The sequence below is a fragment of the Meles meles genome, chromosome 9 (genome assembly GCF_922984935.1).
Source record: "Meles meles chromosome 9, mMelMel3.1 paternal haplotype, whole genome shotgun sequence".
NCBI classification, from domain to species: Eukaryota; Metazoa; Chordata; class Mammalia; order Carnivora; family Mustelidae; genus Meles; species Meles meles.
In genome coordinates this window covers 32,327,730-32,353,476 of record NC_060074.1, presented here as the reverse complement: position 1 = coordinate 32,353,476, position 25,747 = coordinate 32,327,730, and the positions used below count along the sequence as shown (strand labels likewise).

General features: G+C 41.0%; 1 protein-coding gene across 2 annotated transcripts in view; it reads left to right on the top strand.

Annotated features, from left to right (window-relative positions):
* PAX3 (paired box 3) overlaps positions 1-25,747 on the top strand; it is a 96,072-nt gene that overhangs the window by 57,795 nt on the left and 12,530 nt on the right. For both annotated transcript variants that reach the window (XM_046019501.1, XM_046019502.1), the window contains exons 5-7: positions 8,779-8,984; positions 19,351-19,516; positions 20,760-20,974. In XM_046019501.1, the coding sequence (XP_045875457.1) occupies positions 8,779-8,984; positions 19,351-19,516; positions 20,760-20,974 (587 nt within the window). The remainder of the gene's footprint in view (positions 1-8,778; positions 8,985-19,350; positions 19,517-20,759; positions 20,975-25,747) is intronic.

The following is a 25,747-nucleotide window of genomic DNA, read 5'->3' as shown; positions in this document are numbered from 1 at the left end:
CAGTCCCGGTGACTCAGAACCTAGCTCCCTGCTTTGAGGGTCATGGAGACAGAACATGGATAGAGCTCTGGTTCTTAATTTTAATTATGACTGACCTTTAAGCTCTTGAGGGGGAAATTCTTATCACGGGAGACTATTCTTAGAAAGCTGTTAACTGATTAATTAGTTAACTAATCAGTTTTCCTAATTGAATAGCAACACATTTTCTTGGGGCTTTCCTCTCTTTTTCTCTTTGAAATGCTCTGGTGGCAGTTACCATGGAGTTTTTAAAAAGCCATTTAAAAAATTGCACACACACAAAAAATCATTTGCAGGCAGGGGTGGGGAAGGGAAGTGGGCCTTCATCTTTTCTTGGTGAGAGAGATTCGTTTTGTAAAAGCCATTCTTGTCACACGCAGGTCTTAAAGGGCTCTAGAAGCCACTGAGCTCTTTTGGGACAGCCTCAGGGTCTCTGAAAAAAGTAGTGATTCCTCCTTCCCGCCAAGCCTTTGCAAGGAAGTGCTGAAACACGCAGTTTGGTCGCTGCTCTGTCAGGGGAAGAGAAGGGGCACGAGCACATTTTTACTTAAATGTAGTTTTTTAACTAACAATCATCACCAGCAGGGCTGTGATGAACGAAGGGAAAGCAAGGCTTTCTTTCCAGCTTCCTTGTTACAAAGGGGGCCTTTTCAGGGATGCCTGGTCAGGTGATGGCGGTTGGGACCCAACTCCACCCCAAGAAAGGCTTCTCAGTGTAACGTGGGGAGGGATCCAGCACGCGCCTGAAATTCAACGTTATTGGGACCTTAGGCTCTGGGGGTCTTTGGGGGCCGTGCTGCTCCACGCCTCGGAGGCCGCTGGGCCACTTCTGCCTGCTCGGCTTGTCAGCCCTTATCTTAAATAAACACCCAACGGGCCGTGTTGCGCATTTGCCATCACCGGCGGGCGGCGGGCGGGCGCGCAGCACACGCGGGCTTCGGGCCGCCCCCGTGGCCCGCCATATTCACAACCAATCTGTACTCTCCTCCGGGGCAGCAGGCACTCGGGGAGTTGTTGAGTGTCAGGGTTTATTTGTGCTATTTTGATTAGCACCAACCTGGCAGGAGCTTATTTTCCTTCTAATGACCCCGTGCTGGGCGAAGGCGGCTTCCGAGGGAAGGACTTGGGTCAGAGGGGAGGGGAATAGCGTTCCATTGCTCCAGCCCCCCAAGTGGGGACCGCGGGGCAGGAGCAGGAGTGGGCAGGGCTGGAGGCTGCTAAGGAGATTTCGGGTTCTGAAAAGAACCTTTCTGCCGGAAAACCCACAATATTCTTGCCCTAGACTGCCCTACATTTTTTGGGGGGGGGGGGGTTGTACTTGTTAAAGATTCTTGGCTGGCACATTTGGAGATGTTGTAGAGGCCACGGAAACAAACGAGGACCCCCACCCAGATGGACCACTGATGAGGTTATAAACCATCTCTCCTAGTTTGTGACTCACTAACAGCTCCTCAAATCCTATCTGTGAGTTAGGAGTTCTGGGAGGTTGGCTTTAAGGCTTGATGAAGTGTGTTGGGTCCCACACACTTTCTAGATCTACCTTTGGATTTCGTCCTAAATCGTCCGTTTGTCCTTTCAGAGGTGTGTGCCTTTCCTTTTCTTGACATCTATACGGTTTAAACACACTTAAAAAAAATAATGTCGACGATTACTTCTCAGCTTGTGAATTAATGTGGAAGAGGAGATTCCAGGTGCTGAAGTCTCTCAACTGGCTTGGATTAACCCCTACTGTGCATCCATTTCAACCTCTCCCCCCACCCCCCTTCTTTGGGGGAAAAAAAAAAAAGAAAAGAAAACCAACCTCCTCTTTCTCATCCACTCCCGGCTTTCTTTGTGTCTGCTGCTCCCTGCCAGGCAGGTGTCAGAGCCCTGAATGAGGGTAAATGCCCCGTTGATGGATTCCACAGATGGAGCGTGGAAATCGGTAGAATAGGCCTCAGCCACAGGCCATTTCTTGGGATCCAACAAAAGCCTCCAAATAAGTCAACAAAAATCCCAAAGATCACAAAGGGAAAATGTCATTTGTCATTTACTCTGGGCCTGTGAGGGAATATCAGTCTTGCTTCACTCCTCCTGGCTTTCACCCGAGTAAACACGAGAGAGGTCATTCACATCTCTCTCAGTGTAAAAGGGCCACTTCACATCAGAAAACAGTTAGTTGTCCCATCACCCCCTTCACGTTGGACGGTAAAACTCACAAATGCAGGAGACATTCTGCAATTAGCCAAGCAGGTGCACCAAACTTCGAGTTGACCCCTTAAAGATCTTGTAGAATATACCTGCCAGATACCCTAAAACCTTCTGATTGGGGAGGAAATGATTTCAGGGAGTGCTAAGGCATGATTCCTAATTTTATTTTATGATTATTTTTTGAATTGATGAGACACAGCTTTAAGTACCGATGCTGACAGGTCTAGTTTGCCAAGATTAGTAGAGATGGAAGGACCATCTGATTTGGTGTGGGGTTATCTTCTAGTAAATGACCGATGACTAAGGACGTCAGCCTCAGAGCCCGCAGAGAGAGATCCCCCCCCAACTTCTCTGTGTCTGTAAATTGCATTGTATTATATCTGGGACAAACATAGAGTTTAAATGGTTGTCATGTTTTGATTCTTTAATTATTCAAATGAAAGGTCTTGCTGAGAAGAAAGATAGTGTGCCAAATTCATGCTTGTGAATTATTTTGTTTCTCCATTTTTTGCCTGTTTCCCATCTCTGAATTATTTTGGTCTGGAAACCAATAATTATAGAATTCCACGTGACTAAATCCCTATAAAATTGAGGTAAGATCTCATGTATTATAGTGTTAACTAGGATGAAACATTTCTTCAGGCTACAGAAGAGGTCACAAGGGGTTAACGGACAAAGACATACTCTCTAATTCTGTAATTCCTTCTTTAATTAAACTTCATGGTTGGTCCGCTGGTGGTAATACTTCTGCCTTCTCCTCCCAGTCTGATTTGTTTTTGAAGGAAGAATTTGTAATCCTGTGGGGTATGATTGTTGTCTATGCTTGATCTTTTTCTTTAATTTTTATTTTTTAAATTGATCTCGTCCACTTCTCCAAGGTTAATCTTAATGTTAAATTATTTGGGTAACTAAAAATTTGTCTCCTAAGACCTATAGTTAGCTCAATATAGAAAAAGAAGAAATGTACTTTCTTACAAAGCAAAGAGCTGAAATATTGAGGTACCTGGGGAGAGACAGTATTTTCCTGTGATCACTCTGGGGTGTCTGCTGAATAACTTGTGAATATGTCAACAGATTTCAAGTTATTTATTCTCACACTTTTATTTGAAAATAGTTTGAGGTTACTTTGCAGCACTTGAGATCCTTTCACTAACATGTTTTTAATAACAAAAAAGAAGGATGTAGTTAAGATATAAAATGAGGGATCAGTTCAACTGCTTGTGATCAGTAGTAGTATGTTCTAGATGGACCCAGGATCTTAGGACCAGGAGTAGGTCATGATTAGGACCAGGAGTCGGTGATGATTCTTTTTTTTTTTTTTTTTTAGTATTTTATTTATTCATTTGACAGACAGAGATCACAAGTAGGCAGAGAGGCAGGCAGAAAGAGAAGAGGAAGCAGGCTCCCTGTTGAGCAGAGAGCCCGATGTGGGGCTCCAGCCCAGGACCCTGGGATCATGACCTGAGCTGAAGGCAGAGGCTTTAACCCACTGAGCCAACCAGGCGCCCCATCCGTGATGATTCTTAAGAGCTACTGCAAATGGTCACACTATTTTGTTTTCTTAAATAAATTCATTCAGTGTCTTGGCAAACTGATTCATTTCTCAGAGATTTATCCTTATTTAACAACTATACTTGAAGATGCAAAGAGTTCAATGTTCGTGACTTGAATTAAATTCAATTAGAAAATTGTTTGATTTGGAATATAAGATTAATCAAACTATTGTGTTTTCATAAATTTCATTTGATTCTAGGCCGTTTTTGAAAATCTGGGGCAAATGGGAGGGGTAGGGTGGCAATCAACTGAATAATTTGCATTGGAATTCCTGTTTGGATTTGTTTCTGGTACTCCTCTTTAGAAGGACTGTTTGCTCTGTGTGTGTGTGTGTGTGTGTGTGTGTGTGTGTGTGTGTGTGTATGTGAGAGGGAGAGAGAGAGAAAGAGAAAGAGAGAGAGAAAGAGAGAAAGAAACTCAGCACCTATTTGGAACATACCAGGCTAGAAGAGAGAAAGTCTGAAGCCCCATAGACCAGGGTCAAATCCTAGCTTCCCCAGTCGTGTGATCTGAACAATGTCTCTAAGTCTCAGTTTCCTTTTTCTGTAGAATAACGTATTTATTTCACAGGATTTTTGTGTAGTTGCATTGGGAAGAGAGAGAAATCCTCATCTTCTTGGAAAGTTTTGCTCCAGGTTCATTGGAGACATTGAGTTACACGAATGTCTAAGTCAGAGAATGGATGGTGAGGAGGTTATGAAAATAGAGTAAAAACTTTCAAAATCTGATAAGAATATGGATTGGGATAAAATCTGAGAATCATTCAATTTAAAGCAATACAATCTTCACTTAAAAAGCTATGTATTATATGTTAATATAGATTAAAAATTTTTTAAAAATTTAAATTCAATTAATTAACATACAGTATATGTTAATATGGATTTCTTATGAGCCCTATTTTGGTATTTCATACTGGGGAACAATATCTCTATTTAATGAATAATCAAGCAAACTTTGTGAAGGCATGTGTAAAATATGACTGAGTAGCTTAAATGTAATTTTAAATCTCCCCTTAATATTAGGGCCAGAGAGTAGAAATAACCCAAAGAGATTTTACCGAAGAGATCGTATTTAATCTTGTTGCTATATCCTCATAGTCTATGAGCTCATTTAGATAACTCTCTTGCTGGTGGTGCTTGCAATGTCCAAGTCAGAGCATTAGATATTCTGGGCAGAGACAAATATAATTTATTTCTGTGAAGCTGTCTGGAAAAAAAAAGTCTTGTTTTTTTACTTTGGTGTAATATTTAACAAATGAGGTGCTTTGTATTGAGGATCTAATGTTGAATATGTAAAATAGACGGACTTCAACAAAATGATTTTTTTGGGTACTATTATAATGGGATGTAAGTACCAGATTTATTTTTGATAAAAATAGAATGATTCAAGTTCATGACATTATCATGTTCTCTGTAAATCTTATTTCTATTGAGTGACATTAAAAAAAAGCAGTATTTCCATCTTTAGAAATAACTAGTAGTTCCTAGCTCGTAGATTAATCTTGGGTCGTTGACTTAACATATTTTAAAGCCCCCATCCTTTTGGGGTGTAAAGATGGAGGAAGGTCAGAATTCACTTGTGCAATGGTGGCTTCATATTGCCAAGAAGGATCATTGGTTCAGATAACTTTCCAGCAGAAAAGTCAGGCAAGTCATTTTCTCAGTGTCTTTTGAAATGATGCTTTATGGAAGTTTTCTTAGTGAGGTACAACTGTTGGATTGCTTTTGCATAAATCGTCTAGAAGTACAAGTAGTGATTTGTTAGCTTGTTAAAAAAATTTTTATTTTGAGTGATGAAGGCTGTCCTATTGAACTCCCAGACATTCTGAGTCTTTTAATCATTAGCTGTTGGTGATTCTTCATCTTTTTTTTTTTTTTTAAATCACAATCTTCTGAAAAAGTTGATAATTATTTCCCAGAAACATTCAGGAATTCAAATACTTGCAAAATCTTCCAAATAATTTTTTGAGGATTTACAGATTCCCAAATCTCATTTCAGTAGATGTTGGGAGACTCAGAAGGGCAGAATTTCCATGTAAGGTGTAAAGCAGGGGCAGAGAAATCAGTTTGGTTCAAACCTTAAATTCTACCAGGCATTTCCATTCTGTCAATTGTGTTTATTAAACACCTACTATGTTCCAAGGTGTCTAGCAGGGAACAAGACAGAGAAAGGCCTTGAGCTCACTAAGTTTACATTGTGGGGGATGTTGTTAAGGTGAAACATGGTGATCTTGACCCTCAGAATTAACTCTCACTGGTACTTGTACATTTCAGGAGCCCCTTTTCTTCAGAAACTGAGATGATTTTGATTAATTGACCTGACAGTGCATGGCACATCATATTTACTTGGGAGGATTTAATAACCTTTGAGACTCCCAGAGGAAACATGAAAATTTCCACATACTATTATCCTAATGGGATCATAGTAAGAGAAAGTGCAGCCAAAGATTTAAGGTTCTCACAGGCAAAGGAAGCTTTGGGTCAGTCCTTAAATGCTATTGGGCTTTTCACCTGAATTCACAGAAGATAGAAAAGTCAGGGCAACAGAAACTGGGGTCAGGGAAGGGAAACATTTTATGGTGATTTATTATCTTAGGGGAATGAATAATCTGTTTCTTGGGAAGTAAACTATTTAAAATTTAAAAATATGTATGTGGAACCATTGTTTTGATAAGTTACAGCAGGAAATATTTTATGTAATTGGGAATTTGGGGAGAGAAAAAAATAATCTAGATTATCCTATAGAGGTAGCTCTCAGAGGATCATTTAGGACCAGCAGACTTGGTATCCACCACCCCCCAAAACTATAGAAACTATAGAATTTGTGGGGGCAGCAGGCTGTGTTTTAATAAGCTCTTCAGATGGTTCTGATGCTTTAAAAGTTCAAGATCCATTGCTCTACAGTGATGTGCAAATTATTGCTTTTTTAATTTGACTCACATTTATCAAACACAAACACATGTAAGTTGTATTGTGAGCTTTTGAAGTTTATAATGCAATGCACATTTCTCAGCATGTTAATTTTCCTTTAAAATATTCCCACACTTAAAGCAAGTCTAGTTTCATTTTTTGAAGTATCCTAAAATAAGATTTATATCAAATGAGACCATTTTATATCAAATTAGACAACATAATTGAAACCCTAAGCATAATGGTTAACGTACAGTAGATATACTGTATATCATAGTTCCCTTTCACTTTTATCTATAAGCACTTTTCTTTAATTTGTCATATAGATTATTAATTTACTCTCTTAATTTTACAGTTTGAATGTGAATAAATTGTAAAGTTTTAAATGTTAAAAGAACTTAAAATTCTATTTATGGGTTATTTTGGATGTACACCCCTTTGGGCAGCTTATACTATAATGTACTGAAGTAGAATGAAATTTTAGATTTCTGTAGGGCAGAGCTCAGTGGGTTGGGCCGCTGCCTTCGGCTTGGGTCATGGTCTCAGGGTCCAGGGATCGAGCCCTGCATCGGGCTCTCTGCTCAGCGGGAAGCCTGCTTCCTCCTCTCTCTCTCTCTGCCTGCCTCTCTGCCTACTTGTGATCTCTCTCTGTGTGTCAAATAAATAAATAAAATCTTAAAAAAAAAAAAAGAGAATGAGTGGTGTGGGAAATACTGCATTTTGACATTGCTTTTGGTAGCACCTGGATTTCCCCAGGTCCTATAGCCTGAGAGTGCAAAGGAGTTTTACCTTGACAATGACATTAATAATCTACAATTTTCTGGATTTCCTTCCCCATTTGCCAACAGCACATTTCAGTCCCTTCTCCATAGGATCCCCCAGTTATCTGGGGAGTTTTCAGAGTGTATTTGATATGCTTAGGAGCATGGTCGGACGGGCTCCCGAGTTCTGCTCAGAGTAGGTGCCCGAGAGCTCTCTGATGGCCCTCAGCTATTGCCCTGATGTCCAGGGCCTCTGAGAGAGAGCTGCTTTCCTGCCCAGATCCCTGTGTCTGCTATGTGCTCAAACCTCAGAACCTTCTAAGGCTGACAGGTACTCAGTTCCATAGATGCCATATTGTATCACCAGTGTAAATTCCTATCTAATTTCCCAGTCCCTCTTTCTCTTCTGTAGATACTCACCCACTAAATAAGCAAGACCTCCTTCCCTGATGCAGGCTGACACAGGCAAATTCAAACTCTGCTGGGGAGGGACCTGCAGCAGGGCTGGTTTCTGGGACATGAGACCTATGTAGTCTTCTACCCATGGCCCATGGTTAGAAGGGCTCTGTGTTTGGTTTTTACGCTCTGTGCGGCCATCCCAAGATTTGCAATAATTTTTGAACACAGGGACTTGCATTTTTATTTTTATTTTGCACTGTGTTCCTCAAATTAGGCAGCAGTCCTGAGCAGCTGCTCACCATTCAGCAGAGACCCAGACTCTGAACTTTGGTTTAGGGACAGTTTGCTAGACTATGCCTGCTTTTTCTCGAGTCCGTTCTTGAGGTTCACAGTAACAATATCTAAACTCTCCTTAAACATTTTTCAATATGTGGTAATAAGATCATAAATTTAAATATAATTTCTCTTACGGGAGTAGAGTCTATAAATTTGTAGGAATCCTGCTTTACTATTATTGACTTTTTAGATATTAAGTCAATTTTGGAATTAAGAAAAATCACATTTGTTAATGAATTTCCTCCTGTAAAAGGTGGCAAAAGTTTATTTGGAACCACACTAAATTTGATTCATTCACCAAACACACGTGGAGGACCCATGAAGTGCGAAGCACGAGGGCCATAAAAATGGAATCATGTCCGTCCCTGTTTTCTAAGATCTCGTAATGGACCTAGGGTGACAGATGCAAAGAACAATGATTTCTGCCTTGGGGGCTTGGAGACAAAATAGGGGAAGAGATTAAATATCATTTAATAATGCAATACGGCACAGAGGGGCTTGGTGTCTGTGTGAAGACACTGGGGATGTGCTTCAGGATTTGAATCATTCAGTCTTGGTCAAACTTGTCTTTTGACTCCTGTTTTACCACTTTTTCTCTCCCGTGCACTTAGCCTCAGCACCCCAATCAGATGAAGGCTCCGACATCGACTCTGAACCAGATTTGCCACTAAAGAGAAAACAGCGCAGGAGCCGAACGACTTTCACAGCAGAACAGCTTGAAGAACTGGAACGAGCCTTTGAGAGAACCCACTACCCTGATATTTATACCAGGGAGGAACTGGCACAGAGGGCAAAGCTCACCGAGGCCCGAGTTCAGGTACCGACTCTAAACATCCACGCCCTGATTAAACCTGGACAGGAAGCAAAGTAGTGTCTACTCATCTAAAGCAGATTTTATTTTATTTAAGATTTTATTTATTTGAGAAAGCGAGCATGAGCAAGGGGAGCAACAGAGGGGGAGGGAGAAGCAGGCTCCCCATGGAGCAGGGAGGATGTGGGGCTCGATCCCAGGACCCTGAGGTCATGACCTGAGCTGACACAGACATTTAACCCACTGAACCACCCAGACTCCCCTAAAGCAGATTTTAAACCTGGAGAATAAATACATTAGGAATGGCACTTCACTGTGAATTGTAGCCTTTGGTAGCATAAAGTTTCCACCACGTTCTCTCTAGTGTGTTTTCTTTGTCTTTTGCCTTGTCCTGATGGCACTACCCTGACCTCTTTTTAATTTTTATATGTATTTGCCTGATCACCCCCCACCAAATTTCTTTTGCTTTAGGTACGTCTATTGTATCCAGCAGTATTTTACTTTGCTAACCAGTCAGACAATTATTTATTTTTTTCTCACTTAAGAGGTTGGTAAGTCTAATTAAATTTATCAATGTGATCAGTATGTTTGGCTCCTTTTCTGTTATGCTGTTGGATACAAGTATTTTATGTGGATCAGTTTTAAAATGATCTAATTGTTTGCTTTGCATTCTTAGGGTTTTTTTTTTATGACTTAAGAAAATGTGCATTCTTATTTTAGTCTTTGGTTATCATTAATAGGAGAAAACAATTATATCTGATAAAAGTGTGTCAGTTCCTGTTGGTCACTCCCCATTTCAGGAACCCTTGTTACATATGGGGCACTATATGGACTTCAGGGGTGGCACATAGATAATAGCAAGCAATTGTGAGTAGTCCCCTCGTGGCAAGCACTGTTCTAAGTGCTTTATGTGAATTAGCCCATCTACTCGTCACTAGAACTGTAGGGTGATACTATTATTTACTCCCAGTTTTTTTTTTGTCAGACTATTGAAGTGAGCACCCAAAGTCCTAAAACTAGTCAGTGATAGATGTAGTTGGATTCTATATACTTGCTCTCGATGACTTTTCAATTATGAGGATGGGCAAAGGTGTATAAAGAAAAATTCCTTCTAAGGCTCTTATAGTCCTGAAACATTTCAAATAACTATTATTTTAGGAATAGTTTGAAGCATCTTCTGAACTTTTAGAAGGACTCTGAACTCTCTGGAAAGACTACTTTGGTTTAATAGGTTTCTATTGATAGAGTAACATTTTCAGCATTAATGAAGATAGTAAAACACTATTTGAAGGCTTAAAAATGTCTTAGGGTATCCTGAAACTCCCCAAGTTAAGTTACTTTATAGAGAAATGTGTTCTTTCCAGCTACTTGACTTTCATCGTCAAAGCAAGCCTGGAGACTCAGAGGTAAACTGATCAGTTGATAGGGTCTCTAGATGGATCATTGCTTTCTATGCAGCTCACTACCTCTCCTATTCGAGGCTTTTACAGAAATAGCCTCTCCCAGGGTACAGAGCCTAGTCAGAGTGATTGTCTTATTCAACCTGACTTGCCATACATCACTGTAGAGGTAAGAAAGTGAAGGAATGCTAAGAGGTATTAAGACAAGTCTCCCAAAGAGCTCCAGTCTAATATTAATGAGTTAATGAGGTAAACACAGATAGTTAAAAAAGCCAGTTATTATAAGTAGTCTAAGAGAGAAACAAAGTGCAGTGGGAGTAGAGAAGAGGAAAGAACAAGATCTTGCTGGATAACAAGAGAATCTCTCAAAGAAGGCAGATTTAAGATGAACCTTTGAAGCTAAATAGAAATTCTCTGGACAGGGAGGGTGGGGAGAGTGTATTAGTAAGAGGGAATAATAACGTGAGCAAAAGCGCAGAGAGTTGGGTGCATGTGAATTACATACCTGGTGATCTTTCATTTTGGCTCATGTCGAAGGAATAGGGACTAGTTCAGTTTGGTTGGAGGGTAGGAAGAAGTAGGGTGGTGGGAGGAATATGGTTGGAAACCTAGGCTGAGGACATCCTGTGGTGGGCTTGGGTTTCAGGCAAGGGCTCTCACAGTTGATGTGATGGGCAGTGGAGGCCGTGGCATGAATGGGTCGGGGCTATGGGAACGGAAAGAAAGGGCAGTGGCAAAAGGTGGAAGGTAGGCAACAGGTTGGGTAAGCTGGAAGTGGGTGGAAGGGTGAGCAAAGAAAGGAGTCACAGATGCGTGGAGCCTTACAGTACAGGTGTTTTACAGCGGGAACTATTGACTGTATCTACCTGTTACATTGGGATATGGTGTTCCTCTCCAGAAATGACCACCATTAACCACAAATTATGATAACTTACATACATAAATATTGCATGATGTAATACCGTATGTAGTATATGAATCATGATATGATCTATATATAACAATGTTATAAATATTGTATGTATCAAATCTAATTGCTTTTATTACAGTTCTGTGGACACCTGGCTTAAATCCGAAGTCAGATCTGTTCACATCTCCATTCTTCCAGCAAACCTTTATAGAGTGCCCATTGCATTCCAGGATTTGATCCCTATATTTCCTGTCTGGCTAAGCCCACATCCTGAGTCCATGCTTCAGACAGATAGGAGATCAGCTCTGCACTCAGAGTATTAAAAAAAAACAAAAAAACAAGAAAACATTGATTTTAAAGAAATCAAACAAAGAGAGTGCTGGAAAACTGGAAGGGTTCTGTGTTGTCCGTCATTCCTGCTTTTGCCAAAAACAAAGATGGGGACAGACTAAATCTCAAACCCATGTGGCTTGTGCAGTGCCCAGCATTCACATCTGGCTCAATGGATGTCTGAGGAGAATAAGAAAGGCCCATTAACTTGCAGAGGACACGGGATCAAACCAATAAAGAGTGGTTCATATTTTTCTATACAGTGACCTCCTCTCCAAAGCAGGGCCCTCATTAACCTAACAGCTGTCCTAATGTGGCTTTAACCCGATGACTCTTTACATTCCTTATGGCTTCATTAGTTCCCTTGAGACACATCATGTCCTGCACCACAGCTATGATCTACGGCCTAACAAATTCCCTACAACACCCGGCATATGGATCTTTTACTTAACACAGCAGGAAAAAGAAGGGAGTAGTTAATCACTGATTAAAATGCCAGAACAAAATCCTTTAGTTTTTAGAAGGATCTGGGAAAGCAGTAGCAACGTCAGCTCCATTTGAGTGATAGCCAGAAAGTGTGAGTGAGTTTAATTTGGGGCACCTGGGAAAACCAAACACCCAGTGGGAAAAAAACCCTCAAACAGGTCTACATTCTACATATTTTTTTCCCCTGAATAAAGTATTTCTAAAGTCTTCTGGATAGAGATGGCACTAAACCTATAATAACTCAGGCCTTTGTCAGTATTTCCTAAGTACTTGTTTAGCCAGGAGCTCTGTTGTGTTGATCACAGCCAAGTCTGGGGATGCGATCGGAGAATTATTGTACACCAAAGACTAATTTGCCTAATTCACCTCCTGGGTATTATTATGCAAATAATGGCCAGCCTCAAAGTTTCATGGGGAAGAATGCAAATATTTATGATGTGCCACAGTTTTAGTAAATATTCCACCCAAGAGCTCCACAAAGCAGGGAGGGAGCCCTCTTTTATCCCCAGGATAATGAGAGAGAGCAGAGGAAGCTGTTCGAGAAACGGTGTTGAAGCAGGAGTCCGAAGATGGGGGTTTTGGTGTCAGCTTGCCAAATGCGTTCTGCTGAGGTTAACTCTGCTGTAATCTTGCTGGCTTCAGATTGTTTTTTTCTTTTAATTTTTTTTTTTAAAGATTTTTATTTTTTATTTATTTGACAGAGAGAGATCACAAGTAGATAGAGAGGCAGGCAGAGAGAGAGAGAGGGAAGCAGGCTCCCTGCTGAGCAGAGAGCCCGATGTGGGACTCGATCCCAGGACCCCGAGATCATGACCTGAGCCGAAGGCAGAGGCCTTAACCCACTGAGCCACCCAGGTGCCCCTTCTTTTAATTTTAAAATACGGGGTAGGTTAGATCAGATGATCTCGCTCTGGGTCCTCAGGTGACCAGAATAATCATGGATGGACTTCAAGAAATCTAGGAGACTTGAGATTTGTACACACAATTTTGTGCCTTTGCCTCTGCCTCTGTGTGTGTGTGTGTGTGTGTACACAAGCATTAACTGGAGGGGTATCCCTGGTTTTGTTATATTCTCAAATACCACTGCCCCCCTTCCTATCTCCCAATTAAAAGTAAGTAGGGGCATGGCTTATCATCAGTAATTAGAGATTCTCACAGAAGCCCAATAGGGATGGATTGATTAATTTCAATTCCAGTACGGTGAACATGCAATGATTTATTCATTTCAGGTATACAATAGAGTGATTCAAAAATCCTATATATTATTCAGTGCTCACCACGATAAGTGTACTTTTAAACCCCATCACCTATTTCACCCATCCTTGCATCTACCTCTTTTCTGGTAACCGTCAGTTCTCCATAGTTGAGTTTGTTTTTTCTTGGTTTTTCTCTTTGTTTTGTTTGTTTTATTTCTCAAATTCCACATATGAGTGAAATCATATGGTATTTGTCTTTCTCTGACTTATTTCACTTGGCATTACATTCTCTGGATCTCTCCATGTTGTTGCAAATGGCAAGATTCCATTTTTCTTTTATGGCTGAGTAATAGTCCATCGTATATACTTGCCCCATCTTCTTCAACCGTCTATGGAAGGACACTTGTGCTATGGTAAATAATGTTGCAATAAACATAAGGGTGCATATGTCTTTTCAGATTAATGTTTTCATATTCTTTGGAAAAATATCCAGTAGTGGAATTGCTAGGTCATAAGGTAGTTCAATTTTTAATTTTTTGAGGAATCTCTCTACTGATTTACATGGTGGCTGCACAAGTTTGCATTCCCACCAACAGTACACGAGGGTTCCTCTTCCTCCACACCCTCGCCAACACTTGTTTCTTGTGTTTTTGATCCAGTGGGGATTTAAAATCATCCAACAGAGCTGTATAGTTTAGAAGTTAAGATAGGCATAGAATATTTGGCCCTGAATTCCTTAATGGTGCAAAAATATGATCATCATGAAATTCGCTGCTGGAGTTTGCCCTTGGGATGAATGAAGCTGCAGCTGAGTGTGCCTGTGTGCCACGATCCTCGGACATTCCCGGAAGCATGGTGCCTCTCCTTATCAACCTTATGCATTCTCTCCCCAACCTGCTCTTTGTCCAGTGGTCTGAGCTGGAGAACAGCAATGATAGAAAAACTGGGAGAGTGTGATGTGGAAAGAGATGGGCTATAGAGTAAATGAGAAGGCCCAGGGATAAACAGCTGGCCCTGAATTTACCTACTTGGAAAGTACTATATTGGGCATTGGGCATCGTCACATTAGACATCACTGAATCTAGTGTTTAATCAAGCATTTTATTTTATTTAAAAAAATTTATTTATTTATTTTAGAGAGAGAGTGTGCATGAGAGAGAGATAGCTTGAGTGAGAGAGGGGCAGAGGGAGAGGGGAAGCAGGTTCCCCACTGAGCGGGGAGCCTGACGCAGGGTTCAGTCCCGTGACCCTGAGATCATGACCTGAGCCGAAATCAAGAGCTGGACACTCAACTGACTGAGCCACCCAGGTGCCCTTAATCAGGCATTTTAAATCTTGTGAATTCTCTTTCTGAGCATTAAGCATTTCATTCTCTTCCCATTTTTCAAGTTGCATTTGAAACAACTCATCTGGACTAATGCAGGTTAGATTGCCTTTGGGGACCACACCAAAAGTGGGAACGAGTAATTTCTCGATGGGCAAAATTAGGCTTACACCATGGGACAATTAGCACTAATCCATGAAACTTGGAAGCAAATTTGACCTAACTCTCCATTCAAGCCAAGCTGGCTTTGAATTATTTGAGGTGTTGTGTAGGCACTTTCCTGTTTGCTCATGGGCACAAAAGGCTTTGGCTATAGACCACGGAGCTAAGAAAACAAAGCAAAGCTTTAGTTCGTGGATGGCTAAGACAGAGATGGCAACGTGACATTCATACTCAATAGCTACCATTTACTGAACACTTAATATCTCTTCGGTGTTCTTCCGAGGGCTTTGATCGCATTGTGTCATTTAATTGTCACAACAATCTTGTGAAGAAGTTTTTTATTTCTCCCATTTAGTAGATGAGAAAGCAGAGTCCCATAAGTAGTAAACAGATTGTTCAGGGTCACAGAGGTAGCAAGGTGGGGGGCCTGGGAGTCAACTTTTGCCTGGTCTGCATTTCATCTATGTGAATAAAAAATATTACTACATTGTTGAATGTACAAAGTTTTCAGGGCATCAGGGTGGCTCAGTTGGTTGAATGTCTAATTCTTGGTTTCGGCTCGGGTGGTGATCCCAGAGTCCTGAGATTGAGCCGCATGTCGGGTCTGTGCTCAGAGGGGAGGAGTGCTTGAGATACTCTCCCCCTCTTCCTCTGTCCCATCCCCCCGTTCATGAATTCTCTCTCTCAAATAAATAAATAAATCTTAAATAAAGTACAAAGTTTTCCCCAACTCATATTTTTGAGAGTCTGAACATATTGGTTACTTTTTTGATCCACGAAGAGAAAAAATGTTGAAAATCTTATTATTATCATTATTTTTTGTGGGTCCTTATCCTTTTTCCCTAGTTACTGTGATGTCATGAGGATGTTTCCATCGAAATTTTGCTTTGAAAATTTATTGGATATTATATTACTTCAGAAATGGGTCTGAAGATCATTTCCAAAAAGCATGAATATAGCTTTGTGGAAGGGCTCTGCAAAGAGACAGACAAGTAGGGAAAGATCCAGGGGCAGATGAAAATGAACCAGGTTGTAGTTCATCAATTAAAGTTAAAAACTTGCTTTGTGGGAGGGTTTTGACGTTGTGTGATATATAGGCAATTATCAGCATTTAACTGTAGGTAATGGTAGTTATCGACCAACATCTGCCTCCTGCCCTACTTGGTAACCGTGTTAGCTGTAGTGTGGAAGGCCAGGTTATGTGTGGGGAGAGTGGGATTACATTGAATTATAGGTCCTAGAATTACATTTAACAGGTGATAGCGAACTTCGTAAAACTTGCTCTTTCTGCCCTACTGGCTAAGACATTGGCAGAACACTCATATTCTCCTTTAGAACATCAAAGGCCAGTTTGTTTCTGTGGCCATTGCTACTCTTTTAAAAACAGAGAGAAGTTTCTGGTAGTTGTAACAACTGAGTCATAATGATTTCCACCCAGTTTAGATGAACTTCTCTAGTGTTATACACCCAAGCAGCTCATTTAGTAGACTATTATTGATTGTTAGGAATTAGTGAAACAATATGGAGTTATCAAAAACCTCTGGGTACTAAAAGGAATGCCTTTCAAGTAAAGACAGAGTCATAGCAGTATCCCAGGATCACTGTGCTTGGTCGGTTTAGATCGTTAAAATGAAGGTTATTTCAAGGGCATCCTTTTCCTTTTAAAAATAGCAGATATGTCTTTTATGAGTTTCAAATTATAAAGAAGGCAAGGACCTCTTTCTGATTTGAAGCTTCAGTGCATGTATGTATGTATGTATCTTTAATGCTACTTTTGGCAGACACAGCTGGTTTTAGGAGATGCAGAAGGCTGACAAAGGCAGGATGATAAAAACTCTGGTTAAATGGCCAGCGACAGGAAGGATAGTCCTCACTCATCAGGATTCTCTGGTTCTTTCAGGACTAAATAGCCCTCTGGATTTATGTAGCCTAAATTTAAACATCAGTTGAATTCCTTCCACTGGCAGACTCTTGAACCTCCTGTTGAAAGTTTGTTTCTTAGTAAAGATTTGCTTCCCAACTATTTCTCTTCAACTTTTCTGGTAGGCATAATAGATATTGTATTGTAAATGTGAGAACTTTCTACTGAAACTGGTGAGGGTTTACTCAGTGTCTTCAGTATTTGGATCATTTTGGAAAAATGAAAAGAAAACCCCCAACACCTTATATCCCCAGTCTTTTGGATATCTGAAGTTATCTATAGAAAGTTACGATGTTTCTTCTGATCTATTACTTGAGCAAAGACATGTTTGATGTAAAAAAAAAAAAATTGAGTTATGGAGGAGTGAGGATGATCTTGGATCAACAGTAGGTTGAGCTTAATGAGGGTGATCAGGCATAGCCATCCACTTGGGTAGATCAAACCTGTTTTACTTATCTAAAGGTTACAGGAGGAAGTTGGCCCAAAGAGATTAGAGGCGTGTTATTTAAATGATGGAAGTGTGAGCTCTGGGTTCTTCCTAAAGGATCTCACCAGTGGAATGGAGGCTAGTAAGTCTGAATGGGTGAAATCACCTTGGAACTCTGGGAAATTCAATGCTCTTCCCAGCATAAAGCAGGAGATGCCCTGGATATAGGTTGGTTGAGATCAGTGTTGGAGACAGCTACATCTGAGCTGGGGATGATTTATTAATCTCAAGGTTTTTAATGTAAAATACGACCACGGTGTGTGATATAACACAGCACACTCAGGCACGGAAGTGGCCCCCATTTATTACCCTCCACCTCCTCATCCCCAAACAGCTCGTTCCAGACACTTGGGCGCAACCTGGTTACAGACGCTCAGATTCGCAGTGAGCAAACACAGTTGCTGCAGACCTGAAATGGAGTGCTGGCTTGCTCATGGGTCTATTATCCCAGGTGGCAATTTATTAAGTTAAGTGAAACTCTAACTCAATTATGTATCAACATGGGAAAATATTGACTTACCTTCTTTTCCTGTTGGAAACTTAAAGAGTATTAAATGTTAGTATTTTGAGAAAGTTCCAACAGCTTTCTTTACCAGTATCATATGATGGGCCTGGAGAAGACCAGACTCCTTTTCAGACAAGTGCTTGGGTTAATAGCAAAAGTTTAAGCAGATACTTTGGCGAGGTATTTGTTAAACTGGGCTTTTTTGCTCCAAAAGGGAGAAATTCCTGCCTCCACTCTTTTAAGAGTTTCCACGATTTCAGAAAAATCCAGTTAGTTGTATGATTGTTAATTTTGTTCTATAAGGAAATTAAGTCTTACCTTTCCTTAGACAAGTTGGTCTCCTTCATTATCACCTCCGTCTGGAGTGACCTTTTGTTGAAATCATATCCATACTCTAAAATGAGTTCAAACTCTCTCTCCACTCAAAACTCTCCCTGATTCTCTGCATTTCCAAATATGGAGCTTCTTCCTCTTGTGAGCTCTTATTTCGGTTTCCTTGAGGGCTCTGTGAATTCCAGAGGATAAGCCTGGATGTTACTGGGGTGCAAGGTTCATCCCTTTATCCTTCCGACTGCAAGCACGATATTTTATCTTTATGAAGTTTTCAATGAACTTTCCATATAGGAATTAAGATACCTTTAATTCGTAGAAATACTCTATAATTTTGGGAGAAACATCATAAAAGCACTCTCAAATCCTCCAAAGTTCCACATTTAACTGCAGATGAAAACCTGGGCAAGGAGATGGGGCCCATTAAAGGCCTAATATCACAATTCCTTAACGTTTTCGATGTCCAGTTACATTTCTTACTCCCATTATCACCATTTCTCCCCAGCTACCTACCAAAATACACCGGCTTTGAATTCTCCAAAGGCATTTTATTATATTATACCAATTTTTTCTGAATGTACCTCCGTACTCGACACGGAGTATTACAGGTGCTTAAAGCTGTTGTTGGAAGAAATAATAAACTAATTATTTAAGGGATCTTCTTAGAAACAATGTTTTCATTTCTTGACTTACCTCTTTGGCATTTATTTCCATTAAGATCAGAGCAATGTCTCAACTTTGAAAGGGATGGTACAATGGCTCCATTTCTCCTCCTGGTCAGTTTATAGGACGATAGAGGAGCTATGCCTGTAATGATCATAGAAATGCAAAGATGGACTGATAAAAATATTAAATATTTAAATTAATTAATAAATTAAATAAAAAATTAATAAAAATATCAAATATTAAATATATTAAAGTTAGTGTGATAGGCAAGACCCAGTTAGGACATAGGTCACATACGGGTCAAGGAAGCTCATGCACGCTCCCTACAGTGCTGTGATAGGTGAAGGCAAGTAGGTGTTGGTGATGGTGACCATGAGTTCCCATGGTTTCCAATCCTGCTCAGCCATCCCTGCCCATGGTCATCCCGGGGCTTGTGGGGTCTCTGCAGGACCATGGAAGTTCCAGGAAGCCCCTTTCCTGACCCCTGACATTGAACTCTCTCTTCTCTCCACAATACAACACAGAAGATGGAAGGCTCTTGCATCTCTTTGCCCTGACAGTCAGGGGCCTTTAATCTATTTTAGCATGAAAATTTCATTAAGAATGTACTATTATTTCATCAGTGAAGTCCTCAAATTTTAAATTAAATCCATAGGTTTGGTTTAGCAACCGTCGTGCAAGATGGAGGAAGCAAGCTGGGGCCAATCAGCTGATGGCTTTCAACCACCTCATTCCGGGGGGGTTCCCTCCCACTGCCATGCCGACCCTGCCAACATACCAGCTGTCGGAGACGTCTTACCAGCCCACAGCTATTCCGCAAGGTACGGAGGGAGTCGAGGGGATAAAATAGAACTCCCTGTTGCTTTCTCTGCTGCTGTGAGATCTTCCTTGATGCTGACATCGTCGTTGTTTGGGTGTTAATGACCTGGTATCAGGCTGTCCTGAAGGTTTACCTGTCCCATTTCAGAAAGCTACATTGTTCGGTGACATAGCTGGATTGCTCTAGATGAGCTATGTTATAACACTGTCTCAGTATTTTATTTTATTTTTTTTAAAGATTTTATTTAAAATTTGACAGATCACAAGTAGGCAGAGAAGCAGGCAGAGAGAGGAGGAAGCAGGCTCCCTGCTGAGCAGAGAGGCCGATGTGGGGCTCGATCCCAGGACCCTGGGATTATGACCTGAGCCGAAGGCAGAGGCCTTAACCCACTGAGCCACCCAGGCGCCCTGTTTTATTTTATTTTTAAAATATTTTACTTATTTATTTGAGAAAGAGCAAGAATGAGTGGGGGAGGGGCAAAGGGAGAGGGAGAAGCAGACCCCCCACGGAGCCAGGAGCCCAACATGGGGCTCCATCCCAGGACCCCAGGATCACGACCTGAGCTGAAGGCAGATGCTTAAACCCACTGAGCCACCCAGGAACCCCTGTTTCCGTATTTTAAAACAAAACAAAATAATGAAACCAAACCAAACAACTTTCCTAAATAAATACGCCATTTGCTTTTTTTTGGTTAAAATTTTGCTTCTACCTTTGCACTCCCGTCAGCAGTTCACTGAAGTTCTGTGAGTTACTAACCACAGTAGCCTTAGAGCAACGGTAAGCTTTGATCAGGTCGCTGTTGGACGTCACAGAGAGGTGAGGGATCAGTGAGAAGACTGAATCCTCTGGGATTATGAAAGATAGCATTCCAGGCATTTCACACGAATATTTAGGTGCTTTGAAAGCGCATTTGCGATTCTGACACTGGTTTGTTCTTAGACTGATTCGTAATATTCGCTACCCAAAATAGGTTGGTTCTCATTGTTCATGTGATTTCTGCATTCGTGTTCTGGGTGAGTCTGCTCTGAAGGTATATAAAGAAGTTACGTCCTTGCGCTTTGGTCAGTGACGGGGCTCTAATTGCCATGAGTGGTTCTCTATGCATGGTAAGAAACGCAGTTTCAAGTTCATCTTTGGTCTGAGCGACGGATACTCCTGGTGGCTCAGGGATGCGAACTTTGGCCCGGCACTTTTCCGGCCAGCCTGCGAGCCGTGTTAAGAGCTGACAGTCTTCTTCATTGCAGCCGTGTCGGATCCCAGCAGCACCGTTCACAGACCTCAGCCGCTTCCTCCGAGCACCGTACACCAAAGCACTATTCCTTCGAACCCAGACAGCAGCTCTGCCTACTGCCTCCCCAGCACCCGGCATGGATTTTCCAGCTATACAGACAGCTTTGTGCCTCCGTCTGGGCCCTCCAACCCCATGAACCCCGCCATTGGCAATGGCCTTTCACCTCAGGTCAGTCCTGTGTTTCCAGACAGACGATTTGCTGTATCCCAGAACCAAACAGTCAATTCCCCTAGGCGGTCATATAATGAATTGCCAAATTTAAACCATAATGTATTCTTTATACAAGCCACATGATTTCAGTTTTCTGGTTTCCTTTCTCTCCACCCTTCCTACGGGCTGTATCAAAAGTTGTAGCTTGGGCTTACAATCCAAGTGATTTTTAATGTAATCAGGGAGAGTCTGTGTTTATATCTCGTCAAGGCACTGGTCCCGTCCACCCCCTAGTTCTGAGCTTTGGGTCAGAAGCTTAGACACATTTCTTGTTTGTTTGTTTGTTTTTTAAAAAAAAGGTAATTGATCAGCTGATCTGGTTGTGAACAAAAGCACCTAGTAGGAAAACACCAACGCTTTTTTAAAACAATTGTAGAGGAAGCAAGCAAGTTGTGTGGAGAGAAACCAGATGATGGTCCAGAAGTCTGGGATAAATGAGTTATAAATGCACAAATTAGGAGAATTACTGCTACTTTGGGAATATATAGATACTTGAATGTTGTAATTGTTTTTCTAATTTGCATTGGACTATGAGTCTTTCTTGAGAGATCATATTAATAAATTGCCTTGATAATTGCATGTCAGAGGGTTGGATAAATTTCCTCCATGTGGCATCTGTCTGAGGTTGACATTATTAGCAGTTGTTTAAATACAGATCGCTTGATTTTATTAGAGAGCTCTTGGCCCAGGTGGCGAGGATATTTGCCCACTAAATTTGGAGAAATGTCACAACGGGGTTGCAATCTATAATTGCGATCGAGAATCTCTTCAGGTCCGAGAGTGAGAGTTTCAACAGCTTTATCTTTTCTTAACCCCCTTTTTCCTCTTGGTGGTTAGAAAAACAGAGAGAAGCTCAGAATGACAGAAATGAAAAGTGAAAAGACAATTATACTCAATTACACACTAATCACTGACTATCACCGCCGCCTAAGCACCAAGAGGGCATTCTAATAGGCAGAAAATGAGATTTTAATGGCACAAAGGGTGGCCAAAATAACGACTCCTATATCTTTGCCTTCTTCATTTTCTTCAACTTGTGGTTTGTGTCTTGGGAGTGCAGGTCCTAGGCTCTGCACAACGGTGATAACTCTGAGCAGCTGAAAAGTTCAAAGCCGTCGGAGTTGAAAAGAATGAATAGCAAAGGCAATGAAATAAACATTTCTGCCTCAAGGCAAAAGTTCATAAATCCTTTTTTGTAACAGTCAATGTAATTAAGTTTCATAGATTCCTATAGCCCATCCTGGGATAAGAAATAAGAGGTGGCTTTAAACCTTGGCCGAAAAATAACAACATGAAAAACAATGAACATGCCTTCCTACAGGACTTTAATAAATTTAATTTCCAAGCGCTGGCATGTGTGAATGGGATTTTGCATGAATATCATGGACTTATGTTAGTAGATTCCTCTTTAAAAGGCCAGATTTATAGCATTTATACAGATTTATAGAAGCCTCCTCCACAGTTGAGAAGGCACATCAGAAGCAATTATCTCTGTGGTTCTTAACATCAATTGTTTGGGGCCGTAGCGGAACTTTTTTGAACACGACTGGGTTGAAAGTTTTCATAAAAAGTAAACTAACCCTAACCTCTTCTGCAAGGTGAGACCCAGGACACCCTTGGTTTTCTTCCGTGTTAATCAGACAAGAAGTAATGACACAGATCTGTATTCTCGAAGTGAAGGTCCTATAGCTTTTTATAAGTCTATGAGCTTGTATGTTATAATAAGCATATTCTATTTCATTCTATTCTATTCTATTAGTATTATGTAACTGGAGTCATTGGCACTTAATCTTGGAACTGTTCTTTGATTGTATGATTCCAGAGTTGGCAGTAGGGTGGGAATCATTCCAATATCAAACAATGGAAAATTCCACAGGCAACCCTTCCTGTATTTCTTTATTATGCTCTTATATGTTAATTCCCTACTTATTACTCTGTACATATCCTGGATATTTTGCGTTTCTATCATATATTTCCTCCTGAAACCACCAGTAGGAATCCATGTTGTCTTCATCCTTGCTGCATGCTCAGCGAGTTAGAAAAGGGGCAGATAGTATAATGAAGTTCCTTTTTGTTTCTTCTGAGGATTGCCTCTATTTAAGTAAGGGGGGACCAATCCTACTTTTGGTGGCCTGGTTTTATTAGGAATATCCTAAAGATAATTCAAAGATAGCCCACTCTGAACAGCCTGGTTTACCTGTCAACTAAAGAAGAGAGAAAAGAAAAGCCCTTCAGTCTTCCTGCTGATTAGATAGAAGGACTTATGAATAGATTGGATCGTAGGATATTCAAAATGGAACTAATCTTACCATTTCTCCTCTTCTTTTCCTCCTCCACTTCCTCTGCTTCTCTCTGGACATCTAATCTGCAGAGGAGACAGCTAGAAGCTCAGAGAGCTCGAGGCCTGCTGAAGACCACCAGGGGCTAGAGGGAGAATTGGGGCTGGAACCTGGGACCCTTGGCTCAGAGTCTAGGATCGCCCCCATGAGAGTACGTGGTTGGGCAGAGAGGGAAGAGGTTTCATGAAATTAGAGGCAGGGGGCTTTCATCACATCTTAAAACCACTTAATAGAGATGAATGAGTTTTTAAAAGTTTTTGGTTCATGTTAAATGACACTCTTTTTGCTAATATGTTCTTTACATGCTTTTTGCTTTACACACTTTTCCTATTAACTTCCCTGATAATAAAGTTACTGCATGGTTATTGTAGAAAATGGAAAAAACAATTTTAAAGTGTCTTCAGAGTAGAAAAAAGAAATTTCCCTGGGCAACCTCTGTTAATATTTTTACATATTGCGTTCCAGCTCTTTTGGGTCTTATGCCTTTTAAAAAAATATAATGGAAATAATAGTGTACATAGCTTTCCATGTTGCTTTCTATCTTAACATTTCAGCATTGGCCTTTCCCCACCAACTCACTTACATGGAATTGGATTTAAAGGCTTTTGAATTGTTTCAATCAATTCATTGTAGGTCTTTTCAGTGGAGGCTGTTTGACCTGTTCAAAATAATGTGTGCATCGCGTTTGACTTTCTTCTTAGTGGTGCTGGCCATTCAGACTTGGATCTCATGAGACTTGTTTCTCTCTATGTGTGAGTCCTAGTGTCGGTTTTCTTCTTGAGTCTTGGACATATCTCCTCCCTCAGGGCAGGATTCCTCTAGAGCTTGGAATCAGAGCCATCAGCCCGGGGGCATTTCTTAAATGCCCTCAGTGCTTTTCTCAGGGAGGGTCTCAACTTCATGAGGGACTGGTGTGACACAGTGATGCAGGAGGTCGCACCTGTCTGGCTGGTCAGATTTGAGGAGCAATAGACTGACGTGTATTTTGACAAAAGATCAGAATATTCACAAAACGTTTTAGAAATGTGGGCATCCTTCCTCAAACTTCTCTTGTTCCAAGGGAATCAGTAGCTATATCTGAAGAATAGGGCCATTTTTCTTGTGGAAAAACTGAGGAGACCACTGCCGCACAATGATCTAAATGGCAGGGCGAGCAGCTGGCGGATGTCAGAGCCAAAAATCTCTCTCTTCCAGTTGTTAGTAATTCTCATATAAACAGAAATGATACATTTCACTTGCTGAAGAAGTGTAATGGCTCATCTAGTCTTCCAGAGGTCCAGCACTGATATTTGACCTGATTTTCCTTCAGGCGCCATCCAAAGGCTTCGCCAAATGGAGGGTTGGCTTCACATTTTCCCAGAGACTGGATCTGTCGGGGAATCTGAGACCAGAGTCCCAGGCATGGGTGACAGAGGGGATAGGCTATGACCTGAGCCTTTTCTGCTGTCTCTGAATTGCATTTCGTCTGAACCACATACTCCTTGTAAGAGACGGGTCTCCTCAGACTGAATGGAAAACAGCTTCTGAGAAGACCATACACATCACTCTAGTGAGGGCTTTCTCACTAGGCAGTAGCAGAAGGCAGTAGCAGCCTTCTTTGGAAAGGTTGTGTTGTCTTGGTGTGGGGACCGTACAGAAAGAACACAGAGAAACAGAGACCATGTATTTCCCCTCCAGACTCAGATGGCACATTCCCAGCACCTTGCTGCACATGGAGGAGAGAGGAAGGAATGCTGACTTGGAATACAGAGCGCCAGGGAAATCCTACCATATGCTTAAGACATGAGACTAATTAACATTTGGCCCATGTTCTTCCAATTAACTCTCCTTTGTAGGAAACACTACCCTTACTGCCCCCCCACCCTGCCATGTCCAGAACACACAGAACCAAACACCAAAAACAAGGCCAATTAATTTAACAAACTTTTATCTTTTCATGCCCCAGCCCCATCCCATGGCTATAATTGCCACAGTTTTTCGTGACGGTTTCTAATGATTTCTTGAGTGAAATACAGTATCATTGGGGTTGCATGGTTTCTAGAAAGCTTTTTTTTTTTTTACTATTATGTTGTATACAAAAATGGGCCAACTTGGCTGCATTTAGGGTTCATCAACCATTGCAAATGATTCTTCAAATGTTTTGGGTTTGGTAAAACCTAAAACACATTTTGCCAAGCACTTTTCCTCCTTAATTTTTCAAACTGTGTATTTTAGGGAAAATTTGATCCATATGGTTTTGATTCATTTACTCTTATATCATTGACATTTTTTTTTCCTACAGAGCCATTTGATATCCAAGAAGCTTTCTGAGCCTTTCCTATGTTCATTTTAAGCATTTTCCTCCTTAAAGAGAGGAGGTCCTCGTTGCAACCTCAGAGGCTGTAAATTTTGA